Source organism: Camelus dromedarius, chromosome 27 (genome assembly GCF_036321535.1).
Source record: "Camelus dromedarius isolate mCamDro1 chromosome 27, mCamDro1.pat, whole genome shotgun sequence".
Lineage (NCBI taxonomy): Eukaryota > Metazoa > Chordata > Mammalia > Artiodactyla > Camelidae > Camelus > Camelus dromedarius.
Genome location: NC_087462.1, coordinates 23,013,999 through 23,031,486, shown reverse-complemented (window position 1 = coordinate 23,031,486; position 17,488 = coordinate 23,013,999). Strand labels below are relative to the sequence as shown.

General features: G+C 54.6%; 1 protein-coding gene across 1 annotated transcript; it reads left to right on the top strand.

Moving 5' to 3' along the window:
- Positions 1-14,387: 14,387 nt before the first annotated feature.
- Positions 14,388-17,488, top strand: GPRIN1 (G protein regulated inducer of neurite outgrowth 1; the record flags this gene model as incomplete). Its single annotated transcript, XM_031438021.2, has 1 exon — positions 14,388-17,488. A coding segment is annotated over one exon (3,009 nt), but the record flags the coding sequence as incomplete, so codon positions are not given.

Below are 17,488 nucleotides of genomic sequence, written 5' to 3'. Positions count from 1 at the left end.
TCCAGGCACAGGCCCAGAAGCACCAGCGGAATATGCCAGCCCTGTGTCAGATGGCAGTCCTGACTGAGTGTGTGTGTGTGACAACACACGGCTCATGTCTCCTCCCTTGTGACAGGGACAGAGCCATTTCTCCAGTGCCCAGTTTGTCCCAGGCATCCAGCATTTGCTTCCATTCATTTCACTGGAGACTGTCCGCAATGATTCCTTGTTAGTAGCTCCAATTTACAGATGAGACAATGGAGGCAAGAGAGGCAAAGTTGCCTGCCCCAGGCCACATTCAACCCCAAGCCTGAAGCCCAGTTTCTTTGGAATTTTCCAAAGGGACTTGCTCTGAGGAAGGACAAACAAAACCCACCGACAATAGGAAAATGTGGGTGCAGCAGAGCAAAGATCACAGGCTCCCGTGCAATTTTGTGGAGACTGCAAGTGAGATCGTGTGAGTGGTAGCAGAGGGGGCATTGAGCTGTGTGTGCACACTTGGGTATGGATGCGGGTGTATCTGTGTTCACACATGTATATAGATGCTGCCCACGTATTCTGTGTATTTAGTCACTGGCCAGTGGGTGTTGCTCACATGCTCTGTTCTTGGAAGTAAGGGGCTGCAGGTTGCTGCCCTGACAGAACTCATGTCCATGGATCAACAAATACATGGGTCAAGATAATTTTGAGTTTTATGAAGAACATAAAACAGATTGATGTGATAGACTGTAACAGGGAGGGGGTCGTGACCAACATTCAGTTGGATGGTCAGGTCAGGCCTCTGAGGAGGCGAGGTTGGAGCTGAAACCTGAATGAAGAGGAGGTGGCATGGGAGATCTGGGGAGAGCCCACCTGTGTCTGCATGGACACAGGGTGTGTGGTCAAGGGGGCCAAGCCCGGCCAGGCCTCCAAAATCTGTGGGTCCAGTTCTCCGCCTCACCTGGTCCACACCTTCCTTTCCTCTGCCTGCGTCTTTCCTCCATCTGGACATCTGCCTGCAATGCTTCCCTCTTCTGAGCTTCCCGTGGCCCTTCATCCAGAAGTGACTTCTAGTCACCCCCATCCCGCTCAGCTGTGCACACAAAGACCCCCTCCTCATCCATGGCAGTGCTCTGCGGACCTTTGCCCACTGGCTAACCTGAAACTGCCCTCTCCCCTGATGAAGTGAGAGGGGCTGTCCCTGTGCCCCACCATTTGCCCATCTCCCTCCCCATCTCCCCACCCCCACCCCTAGTAATGCGGCTCCACAGCCTTCTCTGGAACTTTATTTTTGTTTTCTCCCTTCCCTATTTATAGCTCTCTCCCCTCCGAACCATCCCTGCATCCATCCTGTTGCCTAGAAACCGGCTCTGGGCTGAGGGTGGGGGAAGGCCAGGCCGAGCCCAGGCAGGGGGAAGGAGGAGCTGTCACCCACTCCCCCTCTCGGCACCACCCCTGGGTTCCCAGAAGCCCACCCGCCCTTTGCCCAGCACCCACAGGTGTATTTTTTTTAAGATAAAACAAAATGTGAACAACAGACGCCTTTGTGAAGTCCTTCATGGCTTCTAAAGGGCATGAGGCACAGGATTGCACTAGTGCCTCTCCACAGCCTGCACCATCGGAGGTCTGGACCCATTTCTTCAGGTGAGAAAACTGAGGCTTTGGGAAACAAAGGTCCTGTAAGTCGTCTTCTCAGTAGAAACTCCATGGCTGTGCCCTTGTTAGCCTTAGGCTATTGGCCTGAAACACGGAAAAGAAGATTTAGAAGCATAAATAATCCCACACTTCATTCTTTACAGAAGGGTAAAGAAAAAATTTTGCAATGAGCCTATCACACTCAAGCCACCAGGCATGCGTCCATCCACACTTCGCGTGCCCCCTACCTTGCCACTCCCCTGTGCCCCTTTCGATGCCCCAGCCATGGCCCTGCCACAGTCCTGCAACGTCCCACATTCCCCTACCATGCCCCACCATGCCCCCACCGTGCCCAGCTGCAGCTCGGCTCCAGCCTCAATGCTCACCTTCTACGGATTGGAGCAAGAAGCCTAAGCTTGGTTCATTTCACCAACTGTGTGACCTTGGCTGGTTCACATAACTTCCCTGAGTGTCAGTTTCCTCAGCTCAAAAGTAAGGATGCCCATTTCCACTCCACTGGACTAAGAAGAGAATTAAATGCGATACTGAAGAGAAAGTGCTTTGAAAACTGTAGAATACTGTAACACGTGAGTAATCAATTAGAGTAGTAGTAAATATTGGTATTATCGTTGTTATTAGGGCCAAAAGGTGGGGGCATGGGAGCCAAAGGGCCCTGTGATCAGAGAGGGAACCCCCTGCCCATGTCCAGGCAGAAGGACCCTCTTTGCTGGCAGAATCGGTGGGGGCTGCCTGAGAGCACCTGCAGACCACTGAGGACTGAAGAGGGGCACTGAGGCTCTTTTGTGCCTGAGTCTTCCTTCTCAAGTGCCCCTGCCCTCTGTCCCTATTTTCTCCTTACACCACTCCCTGTCCCCTACCCCAGGGCCCGTCTCTGCCTTCAAAATAGGTTCTCTGGGCAGAATCAAGGAGAGGGCTGCCTATGAGCAGCTGGGCCATGATTCAGCCTGAGTCACCCATCCGAATCCCAGGGCCGCCCCCAGCTGGGCCGGGGCCTGCAGCTGCTGGGGGGAAGGGATGTGGAGAGGGAGGGAGGGGGTCTTTGCGGGCAACAGGCTATGCTCAAAGGTGCCCAGGCCAGGGGCTCTCATGAATGTCAGGGCCGTACTGTGAGGACCTGGGAGCGGTGCCTGTGAGGAAGCCAGGGTGGAGAAGATGACCCTGTGGACATCAATCACCTGCGCTGACTGGGGAGGCAGGGTTTGTGTGTGTGCACGTGTGTGTGCGCACACATGCTTGTGCATGTATGAGTGTTGCATGTGTATCTGCTTAAATAAAAAAGGGCTGATAGTGTGGGCAGGAGTTTGGCTCCCAGCTTTATCACTTTCAAACTGTGTGGCCCTGGCAAGTTACTTAACTTCTCAGAACTTCTGTTTCCTCATCTATGAAATGGGAATAATAATAATATCAGTCTCAGATGATTTTCCTTAAGGGTTCAGTATAATGAGATAATGACTGCAAAGCACTTGGGCTGCCAGTAAATGGCCCACCACCACCACCATCATCATCTTGGGTGTACTGGGTTACACACTGCATGCGTGAGGACAGTTACATATCTGAGTGTTTGTATCCAGGGCTGTGTCCCTACAAGCCTCAGAGGGTGGGGGGGTCTGTGTGAGTGTTTCTTAAAGAAGAAGGTGAATGTGTGTTTTGTGTGCATCTCTGAAGCAAAGAGAAATTTCCAGAAAGTTGGGTGTATATGGCATTGCCTGCCATGTCATTCCTCCCCTTTTCCCTCTCTTCCCCAACCTGTCTCTCACACACACACACATGCACACGTGCACGCGCTCACGCACACACACACACGCATTCCCTAGAGGCTATGATTTGCTGAAATTTGGCCCAGACCAGGACCAGCGTCCAGGCAAGGGGTGAGGAAACTCAGACCTTCTCAAAAGCCTTTAGCCTCAGGTAAAGCTGGAATAGGGGCCAGATCCCAAAAGCGGTGTGCCTGGGTGTGAAAGAGGACTGTTTTGATGGAGTGGACATGAATATGATATAAACATGAGAGAGCATGAAGTGTGTGTGTACACACAAGCGTGTGTGTGTGTGTGTGCCTGTGCACAGGGGTGGCATTGGGGGGGGTGGCTGCAGTCTCTGCTCTTGTACAGTCTGCTTGTCTCCATGGTGCCTGTTGCCACACACGCTTGCTTTTCAGAAAGTCACCGGGATTGTTTATTCCACCCCCGGCCTGGGTGCCAGCCAAGGAGCTGCAGGCACTTGTTTATCTTCTGGTGTGTACGAGTGTGTATGGCTTCCCAAAGGCAGAGCAACCCGAGATACAGATGCACACACACTCACATGGGTGAGGGTGACCATGTTGTTTGTCAAAGGATGAGTCTGAACCCCAAGATGAGCCATTATCTGGACCCAGGCAGACTCACTCCACTTAAGCACAAAGATGACCCTCAGCAGCTCCAGGCAGACACACCATCAATTCAGCAACCCCCAAAGCTCCAGGGAAGTGGAAGAGCCAGTTGCCCTGGCTGTGGTCCTGTATTCTGCCTCCACCCCCAGGACTAATCATTGCATAGTGATTGGCCAGGCCAATTTTAGGGATCACTGCCCACCCCTAAAGCTGGCAGTGGAGTCTGTCCCACTCCATCACATGGACTGGAGTGGGGAGGTGGTTCCCCAAGGAAAATGGAAGTGCTGTGGTCAGACAAGGGTGCACAGGGCTGGGCTTGCCATGCCCTGGCGTCCACCATGAGTGCTACACTATGCTTGGTGCTTGTTGTTCTTTCCTCCCTCCATCCTCCTCAGAGCCCTGAGAGCTCAGAGTTACAAATGATGAAGGTGAGACTCGGAGAGACCTCAGCCAAGAAACACAGCTAGTAACCGGCAGAGTCAGGATCTGTACCCACACTGCCTACCTCCATGCCCCTTTGGAACTCCCACTCTGCCTAGGCAGGTGTTTTGTGTTGTTGTCTGGAAATTTTCATTTTTAAACATATTCTTATCAACAAGTCCCATTGGAACAAGAGTGGTTGGACAGTGGCAAAGGCACAAATGGAAAGAGGCCCTGACTGTGACTCTGACCACATCCCCTCAGATGACCTTACCATTTCTGTGCCCACCAGCAGGACTCCCAACAGCATCTTTGTCAAACAGCAGTCCCCAAGCTCTGGAATCCGCTTTCTCCATATGCACTGCGGACTAGAAGTGCCAGGGGATTAATACACAGCCCCATGGGCCGGCTCTTCACCAATGTCTTCCCAGTGCTCGGATATAAATACACCAGCTCCCTCGCCCTCAGCTGGGGGAATTCTGAGATGTGCATTTACCCCATTTCCCAAAATTTCCTGCAGGATTAAGCCTCACTCATCCACTGTGGTAGCTGGCTCAATAATTACCTCTTACTGGATGTCTTCCCCTCCTGGGTCACCTTCCCACTCCCCTGCTGGTGTTCCCGCACCTCCCAAATAAACCACATTCCCTCAATCTTCATTTCAGGGTCTGTGAGCTGCCCCAGGATGCTGGATCCCATCCTATCCTTCCACACTGAGCATCTGGGCCCAGCCATTACGATCTCCTTTCTTGGCATCTCCCTTCCCCTCTCTACTGGCCTCCTCCCATCAGAATTTAAATGCCTCCAAGTCTCCTCCTATGCCCCAGTAGAGACTATCAGATCTCCTTTCTCCCTCCAAGCCCAAACTTGTGAAGGGAGTCATCTTCTTGCCCTCTCCACTTCCTTACTCCCATTTACTCATCAATCCCTGACCCCCAAGTGTGGCTTCCACCCCACCACCACCACTCCACTGACTGCATTTTCATCAAATTTCCATTAGCTTTTTTTCAAGGACATCTCTCAGGCTATATCTTGTCTTCCTGATGCAGCTGCTCCTGACCTCCTTCTGGAATGTTCTCTCCTTTTGTCTTTGAGACATCACACTCTTCTGGTTTCTTCTGGGTTTTCAGACCACTTTTTCTCATTCTTCTTTGCAGCCTCCTTTTCTCAGCTGCTCTCTTAATGTTGGTGTTCCTCGGGGTGGGCCTGGGGCCCTTGTCTCACTCTATTTGTTCCATACTCTCCCCTCATGACCTCCATCACCAGCTCCCTGGTCTGTCTACAGCCTTGGCCACTTCAGAGCTCAGATATTGACTTGGAAGTCTCAGTGTCCCACAAGACCCTTCTTTCCCCAGGTCTCATCAGGTATCTCATCGTCCATTTGGCTCCCCAAGGCAGAACCTCAGAGAGGAAGCAGAATCCTCTCTCTCCTCAAACTCACATCCACCCCATGACCAAGACCTGCTGACTTTATCCCTAAATAGGTATTGAATCTGTCACCTCCACTCCATCCCAGTTGGTTCAGACATCATTATCTCTCACCTGGACAACAGCTACGGCCTCCCCACTTATGCCCTGGCCACGCTACTGCCCACACTTGCTCTGCCCCAGGGGGAACTGCAGGTTCTTGCCACTTTTCATGTCTTGTGACATGCCTAAGTCTGCCTAAGACTTGGTATCTTCATCTGGATCGTGAGGTCAGTAATGTTTACTTTGAAAGACTGTTTGGAAAATAAAGTGAAACGATGAGTGTAGAACAGGGTTTGTAAACTGTGAAGCGAAGTGCCCTTGTGAGCAACGAATGAGCAATTTCAGGGCCAGAAACATTAGGAAGACGCCCTTGCATGGGTGTTGTCCGTGGTGCTGAAAATTGGTTTGGCACTCCCGTTTTCTGCTTCCCTGGGATGCTGGTTGAAGAAGGCAATCTGATAGATTTTTTCATTTGCTATCTAGATTTTTTTTTTAATTTTTAACAATCACTGTGACTTATGGTTCACCAGATAAGTGAGAGGAAGAGAAAGTAAGGATGAAGTGTGAGGTTTCAGGAGTCAGCTCCATTACTAACTAGTTGTGTGAGCACAGACAAGTCACCTATCAGCAGTATCTCAGTTTTTATCTGAGAAATGGGGATACAATACATTAACATTAACTTACTTATGAGTGACTGGAAATTGAAATTAGACGAAACCTGTAAACATTTTTTTAACTTAGCACAGTGCCCCTAAATAAGCGTTGTATTAACGTTAGTTGTTACCATTTTTAGTAGGTGGTTTCACAGTACAGGCGAGAGAGTTTTATCAGCTCTTGGCAATTACGGAATTATTTTTTCTCCTCTGGGAAGTCAAAGGGGAGGGGACTATTTCTCTGTTCTGAAACGTCCAGGAGGGGTGGGCAGCAAGTCCTCTTGTCCTTGGCAATTTAGTTTCAACTGGAAGCCCCTGAACACCTACTTCAAGGACCTTCGTCCTTCCAAGACTGATTAATGTTAGTCCCATTTTATAGATCGGGAAATTGAGACTCGGAGAGGTGAAATAATTTGCTCGAGGGTACCCAGGAGGAGAACCCGGCTTACACAGACTAGAAGGTGGGCGGGCACCCGGGCTAGGGAGACCAGTAGCGGGGAAATCGAAGGAGCTCCCACCTCCTCCCCCAACCACTCCTGTCCCCTCCACTCGCAGGAGCGTGGGCGGCGGCGAGACAAAGGGGGCGGGGGCGGGGCAGAGGTGCGGGGGAAGGAGGCCGGAAGTGCGGCCAAGGCGGAGGCGGGAAATTCCGCGCAGGGAGAGCTCGGAGATCGCGCCGACCTGGGTCCCTATCCAAGCCCCTAGTATTTTCGAACAAGTGGGTTCCTCTCTGGGCCCCGGTCTCCTCCGAGGTGATACAAGCAGAATGCGTTCGCGGGGCTGGATTGAGTGAAATCTGAGAGACAGCGCGCCCCGCCCTCGATAGGCGCGCAGCAAATGGGGAGCCCCTCCGCCCCTCAGTCTCCTTGTCTGTGAAATGGGAACTGAGTCGAGGATGGTGGGGAACCCAGCAGCCCAGGGACCGCGGTGAGGGGCGGCGGGCGAGGGGCACCCCTCCCTCCTTCGGGCCCCTGCTTCCCAGCCGGCACCGCCCCCTCCCGGGTGCCGGGGCCGCGAGTTAGCCAGTGCGCATGCCCGGGGCGGGGCGCCGGGCGGGAGCGCGGAGCCGGCGCTGGGGACGGCGGCGCGGAGTCCGCGGGTCCGCCCGCCAGCCCGGCCCGAGGCAGCCGAGGCCGCTCGGGCGGCGGTGGCGGGAGCCGGAGCGCAGCTCACCGAGGAGACGAAGCGACGGCACCGCTGGGTAAGAGCCGCGCCCGCACCTGCAGCCCCCACCGGGCGGGCAGTGTCTACCCCCTTTTACCGCTCGCGGCCGCCCCGGAGCCGCTGTCCAGGGTCCTCGAACCGCCTGGGTAGCGGGGCTCCGGCACAGTGCGCGGCGTGAGTCCGCCGTGCGCCCGGGTGAAGGTACGCGAGCGGCCGGAGCGGCGGGTGTCCATTTCCAGGCTCCTCCGGGGCGGGGCGGGGCGGGGGCGGGTCCGCAATCCCGGCTGAGCCCCCGAGGGGCCCTGCGGGCCAGCCCGCCCTGTATGTAGGACCCCGGCCCCGAGCCTTTGTTTGGCACTGCGGTGCGGGAGAGGGCGCTTCCCGCCATCGCGGGGAGGGGGTCCGCCCGCGTTGATTCATTTTCCCCCTGGAGCGAGCTCGGCGCTCGAGTGGCTCTACTGGCACCACTGAGCACACTCGCTGTCGCACGCTCAGTGTGGCACACACTCTGGGGCTCCGTCATACACAGTCACACACTCACTGCTCGAGGCCACGCACGGGTCCACACAAACACTGTGGCCCTTAACATTCCATCAGACTCATACACATGGCCACCTGGGCACCCACCCAGTACACCTTGTGTACACACCCAGGCATAGCCACGCACTCACACCAGCCATCGCCTATCACAGCACACTCAACTCAGCAATACTCGAACACAACACGCCGGCAGGCACCCTGCTCTGGCCTGCATGTGCCTGTTCGCACCTGCACATCAGAGTGTCTCTCATGTACCCCCAGACCCTGCAGTCGCGTGTCACACACTCCCTGTCACACACTCTCTGGCTTTTAGCTTGCTCTCCGCCCCTCAATCCTGCATGTCCACTCTTGCCCTCCATGGATGGATGGATGGTCTCGGGGCCGTTTCTGGAAGGAGGCCTGGCTATCACCCTTTGCTAGACTCCATCTCCCCTCCAGGCCCAGTAGGAAGCTTTGCTGCTCTGAGGATTCTAGGAGACAAGGGGATGAGAGGGTGAGGGGCAGCATAGCAAGCCTGTCACACACACACACACACACACACTGTCGCACCTGCCGAAGCCCCACAAGCCTTTGTCGATCTTGTCACCATGGGAGGAGGTGTTTGCAGGTGCCTGGCAGCCCTGGCTCCAATTAGGGAAGAAATCCTAGAGGAAAAGGAACGAGCTGGCCAGGTCTCTGGACCTGAGTGAGCTGCAAGCACATACCCAAGCCAGCTCTCCCATGAGTGAGGCTCTGAGGCCATGTGGCCACATATGTGCACACACAGGGTCCAAGTGGCCCCATGAGACAAAATCACACATGCCATTCTGCACACACAAGTTGAACATGTGCACACCAAGTTCTTGAACAGAAGGCAGGAGCCAGGTCCTGGCTCCCCAGGCTGACCTAAGCTGGCACAGGCGTCCACAAGCAGTCTACGTGCTCCTCTGCCTGCCGGGTGAGCCAGCTGACATATCTGGGGTCATTTTACTCTTTTCCCTCAATCAGGCGTCACACGTATGCTGGCTCATCTGCTCATAGGGTGTTCCCGCAGGTGGGTTACACTCTTGCTTCCTCTCCCAGATGCTCCATCGCACTGTTGCCGGTTAGGTCCAGGGGATTGGGAGGACTCTTGGCATGACCCTGAAGAGCAGAAAGGGGTTTTGAGAGCCAAGCATCAGTGTCCAAGATCTCAGCTGATATGAGTGGGAAGAACCCAGGTTTTGGATTCAGACTCAACAGGCTTTTAACCACAACCTCCGTCCCAGCTGTGTGCCCTTGGTCAAGTCTTTTCTCCCTCTGACTTCCGGGTCCTCATCTGTGAAATGGGATGATAATGCCCTCCCTCATGAGACTGTTATGGAGTCTAGATGCTAAAATGAGCCTGAGACTGCTGGGTCCAGGGCTGAGCACACAGCGGAAGAGTGATGGAGCTGGGTTCCAGTGGGAGATGGGAGGCAAGGAAGTGGGGCCCCAGTCCTGGGCTGCCTTTTGGAGAAGTGGCTGGAGGATACCGAGGCTTCCTGGAGAGCCAAGAAAAGCCTAGCAGAACTATGAGCAGCAGAGCCTCTGGAAATGGGATCTCAGCAGATCTTAAACCCAGGGCTCAGCCACCTCTTCTAGATATAACTACATCCTCTCCCCCATTTCACGGGTTAGGAAACTGAGGCCCAGAGTGTGGGAAAACTCACCCAAAGTCATGTGTCAATGACGAAGCTAGAGCTTGACCCCAAATCTTTCTAACCCTCTGGCCAGGCTCTCTGTCCTTACCCTGGACCTGATCCCACATCAGAGAATTGTGAGCTGAAAACTCAGAAGCCAGCCTCTTCCGGGGGGCTTTCAGAAGGAGCATGTGGCCAGCTGGGCCATGCCTGCTTCTCGGAACCCCAATTTCTTCCTCTGGAAAATAAGAACACAACACCTGCCTGGAAAGCGTACGGGATCGGCACATAAGAAGTATAGTAAGGCCTTGATGGGTGCGAGGTCACCGTCCTTGGTATCTAGGTCAAGGGTCAAAACTCAGGTGGCTACAGGCCAGGTAGATACGGTGCATGAGGGGCTGGCTGTAAGAAAAACAATGGTGCAAATCAGTGACCAGTGGCAGTGGGCAGTCAACCTCAGCGTCCCGACACCACAGGGAGGGGTGGAGATTGTGGCTAACTGGAGGGTATACCCCCATCTACGGAGGCAGCCACTGCTTGGCTCCAGCTGACCGCTGCCATGCAGAAAGCACACTCAGATTGCTAAATTTTAGTTTTCCAAGAGAAGCTAGAAATCTGATTTTCACATGAAATCTTCTACTTTTTAAAATGTTGATTACTTAATTCCTTTAAAAATTTTTTTCTAAGCACTCTGAGTTAATCGAGCGCGTCCATGGGCGAGGTTTCGCCAGTTTGTGCCTGTGCTGCTGGCCCTCCCTCCCCAGCCCCCTCCTGGGAGCACAGCTGGGCTCTGACAGGCTGAGTAGATAAAAACAGGCCTTCCATGCACACAGCCCAGCCCTAAAGTAGCAGAGCCGCGCACACCCCTTATCTTCTTTAATTCTCACTTTAGCCCAGAAGGAGCAGAGGGTGGGTCTGTCAGGGTCCCCAGTGAGGAGAAGGGACTTGCCTGAGGTCACAGCTGGTCAGAGGGTGTTGTCCTGACTTCCTGTCCACGCTTCACCTGGGGGAAGGGAGCCTGTTGGAGGGCCTAGTGTGAGAGGACCCCCTGCTGGGCTACCTAAGGGGAAAGGAAGGCTGGTGAGGACTCAGAGCACCCCTCCTCCAGCCCTTGCTGACTCTTTCCAGCTCCAGCCCGAGCTCCCTGTACACCTATCATTATTATACTGAGGAAAACCAGACCCAAAGAATTCCAGCAGACCTCTCCTGTGTTTCAAGCCTGTCTCCCAGCTGCCTCCTGGACACCCCCTGATAAGTCCCACAGGCCCCCCCAGTTCAGCTTCCCAAAACCCAGTGCCCCACCATCTTCTGCAGAACTTCCCCTCCCCGCCGTGTCCCCATTGTGGTGATAACAGTCATCCCCCACAAGTCCCACAAACCCACAGCTCAGGGGACCCATTGGTGAGCAATATCAATTGAGTCCCCTTCCAGGGACCCAAGGGATAGATGGGGACCCAGAGGTATAATGGGCTACATTTAGAATGGCAGGAGTCTGGTTAGGGGTAGAACAGGAGGCCATGGGAATCCCAAGGAAGCTGATGGGCAAAGAAGGCTTCCTGAAGGAGGAAGCATTTCAATTGAGAACTGAAAGTTTAATAAGAGCCAAGCAGGAAGGTGTGTGGAGGCTAAGATGGGAGCGAATGTGAACTCATGGTTGAACCCAAAGAGGTTTTGTGTGTGTGCGTGTGTGTGTACCTGCTTCGAGGGATGGAGTGCATGATGAACGATAAAGCCCAGCAGGTAAGTAAATACAGGGCTTAAAAGCACATTGTAGAGTTGGACTTGACCCTAAAGGTAACGGAGTCATTACAGATTGCTTTTTGCCCCAGTTTTTAAACAAGTAATATATGTACATAGAACCAAAATTCAAGCATCGCGAAGCGGCGTTCAACAAAATCTCCTCCACCTCCAGATCCCTGGTCTCGCTTCCCAGAGGCAGTCACTGCTGAAAGTTTCATGGGTTTCCTTCCAGAAATTTTCTCTTTAGAAATAAACCCACAGATGTCTGTCTGTCCTTTTCCTTGCCTACACGCATGGGATCCCACTAGCCATGCTGTCCCCTGGCTTTTTTCACTTAATTTATCTTGGGCATCTTTCCTCATCACTCTGCACGTTCTAACAGCTGCGGCAGGGGGAGGAGGGGTCCCATGTGTTTGTTCCACATTTCATGAACCCACTTCCTGGTTTTTCTTCTCATCACCAGCCGCATTCTCACGCACCCTCAGTCTGTCTTCAAGACCATCCCTTGGAGGTGGGCTCGCTGACCCAAGTGCTGTATGCATTGTAAACTTTGATAGGAATTGATAAATGTCCTCCCAAAAGGGCTACAACCAATTTACTCCCCCGACAAGAGCAAGGAGGGTTTTGAGTCAAGGAGTGGCATGGTTGGACTGACATCGTAGAAAGGTCATTCAGTCATTCATTTAACAAATAGGAGGGTATAGCTCAGTGGTAGAGTGCGTGCTTAGCATGCATGAGGTCCTAGGTTCAATCCCCAGTCCCTCCATTAAAAAGTATAATAAACAAATATTTATTGGGAGACACTTGCTTACTACGTGCCAGTCATTGTTCTGGACCCTGAGAAAACATCAAGTAAACACAGCAAAGTCCCCACCCTCCTGGAGCTGGTATTCTAATGGGAGAGACAAGTCATGAGCAATAAACAAACATGTAATTCGGTGGATGGGAACAGGTACAATGAAGAAAAACTGAGCAGGGCAAGGGGGATGGAGAGCACCAGCCAGTGCTGGGAAGGAGGCTGTTTTATACAGGATGGGTCAGGGAAAGCTTCCAGGAGCAGACCATGTGGATATTAGGAAGAAAGGCATATCAGGCAGAGGAAACAGCCAGTGCAAAGGCCCCAAGGCAGCAGGCTCCGAGATCGGCAAGGCAGCCTGGGTGGCTGAAGCAGCATAATCGTGGGAGAGTGGTAGGAGGCAAGGCCCAGAGCTCTGATGGGGCCAGAAAAATGCAGGAACGTGTGGGCCATGATAAGGAGCTTCCTCTTACACTGCGTGAGGTAGGGAGACACTGCCCGGTTCTGAGCAAGGGAGGGACATGATCTGCCTTGGGATTTACTAAGATCCCTCTGGCTGCTGTGTTGAGAATAAACTATATGTGGTGAAGGAAAAAGCAGGGATAATCCAGGCAGGAGATGGTGCAGGTTAGTGGCTCAGGGTAGTGGCCAAATTCTGGATGTATTTTGAAGGTTGATCCATTATGTTCTGCTGATGGGGGAGGTGGGATTCAGGGTGTGAGAAAAAAAGGGGATGCTGGCTGGAGCACCAGCACTATGGCTTTGGGGAAGATGGAGGGGGAGGTCTAGGGGGAACTGGGAGCTCTGCTGGCTTTGGCTGCTGAGTGTATATATATAATAGAACAGAGTTGCTTACAGATCCAGCGGCCTGCCAGACCTTCTCCTCGGATGGCCCCCAGGCACCATGCACTCAGCTTGTCCAAAATACAGCTCCCCCTTTCCCCAGATCTCCTGCCCAGCAACTCCCAACCCTAGCGAGAATCCTGCAGGCCGACCCCACCATCACCCCGTACAGCCAGCTGGTTCCTATCAGTTTCCCTCGGCCCTCTCAGTCCTGCCAACCCTTCATCCCAGAACCTTCGCTGTACAAGCTCTCATCCTGACTATTGCAGAAAAGGGGCTGGGTGAATGAATGAAGAACTGGATGAAGGAGAGATTGAATGAATGATTGGCCAGCCTCCTCACAGGCCTTAGCTAGCCCCTCTCCTCCACACCATCCCTGAGCGATCTTTGAAAACACACATTTCAGATCATGTCCTTCCCTCAACTGTAAACCATCCCCATCTCCCCAGGGCCTACACAGATGTAAACTGGTGGCCTCCAGACATATTTTGTTTGGCTTACTTTTTTTTTTTTAATCTTGAATTAGTTGGGGGTATTTTACACTAAACTTCTGGATTTCCCACTTCTCACTGGTACTACCAGGATGCATTTCTCTAGAGAAGTACTCAGCTGGTGGGGTGGGGCTCCCCCTTTAGAAAGGGCAGTACTCTCCAGTTTGCTGTGGTTCCCACCACTCCCTAATGTCCTGTACCCTACCTGCTTCCCTCAATTAAATTACCTACCCAGCCCCTATGACATCAGAATTCGTAACCCACAGCCTAGAGGACAAAAGCATAACTCCTAGGTAGCATGTTGCATGGGGTGGGCTGACAAGGGAGGGGTGATGATAGATGAAGTTGAAAAATTAGACTGTGGTCAAGTTGTGAAAGGCCTTGAATGCCATTTTAGGAAGACTGACCTCTATCCAGAGGGCCACTGGGAGGAGTGAAGCAGGGGAGTCATGTGGTTGGGTTCATGTTTTTAGCTCAAACTCTGGACAGGAGGGGATCAGGCAGGGCAGAGAAACTGGTGAGAAGGCTGCTGGGAACAGGGGGAGAGGGAAGAGGCCCAGAGAAAGGTTCCTCCCCACTAGGCGTCCTCTGAGTCTGAGTTTGCTCTCTCTGTGTTTCAGAACCAGACAGCAGCCTGGGGCCCAAGCATGAAGGCAATTGGGCAGTGCTGAAGACCCAGCCTGGCTCCAGCTGCTTCAAAAGGACTCCAGACCCCCAGAATCCCAGCCCACAACCCTCTGCTGCCCACAAGATGGGAGCCTGGGGGCTGCGAGCCCAGCCATGAGGGACTGCTGCCCCTCCCAGCAAAAGGCCAGCCCTGCAACCCCCAGGCACACCCCTGCCCAAAGCCCAGGCATGGACTCCAGACACAGCAACTCCAGTGGGGCTGGGGAAGTGGCCTCCTGCTCTGAGGGCCCTGGCGGGAGCGTGGCCTACCCCTCCCTGACCTGCATCCCTCCCCAGGAGGCAGCCACCAAGGAGACATTAGGGACACGTGGAGCCTTGATCTCAGGGACACCAGAAACCACCTTCTCTGGGAAGCCAGAGCCTGTGTCCTCAGTGAAAACTGACCCTTCATCCTTGGAGAACAGAAATCCTATGTTCTTAGAGAAGATGGACAGCAAGTCTTCAAAGCAGGCAGATTCCATTTCCACAGGAAAGGAAGATGTTGGGTCCTTGAGGAAGGCAGATCCTATGTTTACAGGAAAGACAGAGCCTCCAATCTTGGGGAAAGGGGATCCTGTGGCTTCTGGAAGGATGGATCCTTTGACCCCAAGAAAGGAAGATCCTGGATCCTTGGAAAAGTCAGATCCTGAGAGCTCTAGCAAGATGGAGACAATGTCCCCATGGAAGGAGGATCCTGTATCCTCGGGCAAAGTGGATCCTGCATTCCCAGGAAAGGAGGAGGCCAGGCATTTGGGGAAAGAGCTTACAGTATCCTCAGAAGAGGTGGTGGGTCCTCCATCTGTGGGAAAGACAGATCTTGTATCCTTGGGAAAGAGAGATCCTGAGCTCTCGGGAAAGGTGGATCCCGTGTCCTTGGAAAACATGGATTCTGCATCTGTAGGAAAAACAGATCTCGGGTCCCTGGGAATGCTGACTCCAGGGTCATCAGGCAAAATTAAGACTGTATCCCCTGGAACGGTGGCTCTGGGGTCGTCAGGAAGAGCAGATCCTACTTGCTTTGAGACAACAGATCCTGCATTCACAGGAAATGCAGAAATTGTGTCCTCGGCAAAAGAGGACCCTCAGTTCCTGGGAAAGGTGGATCCTGCCGCCTCAGGAAAGCAAGATCTAGTGTCTATGAAAATGACAAAAACTATGTCTGCTGGACAGGTGGATCCCGTGTTTTCGGGAAAGATGGATCCCACATCTTTGGAAAATATGGATACTATGTCTTCAGGCAAGGTGGGTCCAGTTTCTTTGGGAAAGGTGGATCCTGTGTCCTCAGGAAAGCCAGACCCCTTGTCTCCTGGGAAGACAGAACTGATGTTGGTGGGAAAAACAGAAACCGCATCCTCGGGAAAGGAGAACCCAGTGTCCTCCAGGAAGGTGGATCCCATTTCCGTGGGAGATACAAAAACATCATCTGGAAAAGTGAACCCTGAATCTTCAGGAAAGACAGCCCCTGTGTCCTCAGGTCCAGTGGGTCCTCCATCCTCTGTGAAAGCCGAGGCAGTGACTGGGGAAAAAGCAGATCCACTATCTTTGGAAAAGTCAGATCCTGTGGTCTCAGTAAAGGTGGGCTCCACAGCCTCAGAGAAGGCTGATACCCCAGCCTTGGGCAAAGTGGACCCTGTGAGCAAGGAAAAGGCAGAAATTGTTTCCGCTGGAGACATGGACTCCATATCTGCAGGAAAGGTGGCCCCCGCGGCCCTAGGAAAAGCAGTCCCAGCATCCATGGGAGAAGCAGAAGCTGTCCCAGAGGGAAAGGTGGATCCCCTGCCTCCGGAGAAAGGCAATCCTGTGAACTCTACGAAGGTGGATCCCAGGGCCTTGGGGAAAGCAGAACTGAAGTCTGAGGGCAAAGCAGAAACAAAGCCCCCTGCGCAGGAGGGTACTGTGTCCACGTCCCCAGGAAAAGCAGAGGCTAAATCTTTGCAGAACGAGAAGCCACTGACCTTGGAGAAGGGGGGTCCCGTATCGTCAGGAAAAGCAAGCCCTACTGCCTCTGAGAAGGTGGAACCTGTAGCCCTAGGGAAGACCGACTCTGCACCTCCGATTAAAGCAGAGCCCCCATCCTCGGGGAAAGGGACCCACCTCACTCTGGGGAAAGCGGAGGCCTCCTCCTCCAGGCAGGCAGATGGCAAACTCTGCGGCTCAGTTCCATCTCCCGCGGATGGCGGGGGCCACGTGGAGCCAGCGCCACTGCCCAGCTCCGAGGCCTCCAGTCTCGGCCAGAAGGACCCGACGGTGGTTAAGCCCGAGAGAAGCCCGGGTCTGGAGGCTGCAGCGCCCCCGCCGGGACCGCGAACTCGCGACAACTTCACTAAGGCGCCGTCGTGGGAGGCGAGCGCCCCGCCGCCGCCGCCGCCGCCGCGCGAGGACGCGGGCACGCAGGCGGGCGCGCAGGCCTGCGTCTCGGTGGCCGTGAGCCCCATGTCTCCGCAGGACGGCGCGGGCGGCCCGGCCTTCAGCTTCCAGGGGGCGCCGCGCGCGCCCAGCCCCGCGCCCGTGCCGCCCTCGCGCCGGGACGCCGGCCTGCAGGTGTCGCTGGGCGCCGCCGAGACGCGCTCCGTGGCCACCGGGCCCATGACGCCGCAAGCCGCCGCGCCGCCCGCTTTCCCCGAAGTGCGGGTTCGGCCCGGCTCCGCGCTGGCGGCCGCCGTGGCGCCCCCGGAAGCGTCCGAGCCCGTGCGCGACGTGAGCTGGGACGAAAAGGGCATGACGTGGGAGGTGTACGGCGCCTCCATGGAGGTGGAGGTGCTGGGCATGGCCATCCAGAAGCATCTGGAACGACAGATCGAGGAGCACGGCCGCCAAGGGGCGCCGGCACCACCGCCTGCCGCCCGCCCGGGCTCGGGCCCGGGCCGAGCGGGCTCCGTGCGCGCCGCGCCCCCCGAGGGCGGCGCCAAGCGCCCGCCGGGCCTCTTCCGCGCGCTGCTGCAGAGTGTGCGCCGGCCGCGGTGCTGCTCGCGGGCCGGACCCACGGCCGAGTGATCTGCCCCCCTTTTGTACGCCCGGGTTTCCAACCTTCTCAGGCTCCCTTCTTGACCCCAGGCCCCTGGAAGGGATCCCCTCGACGCACGACA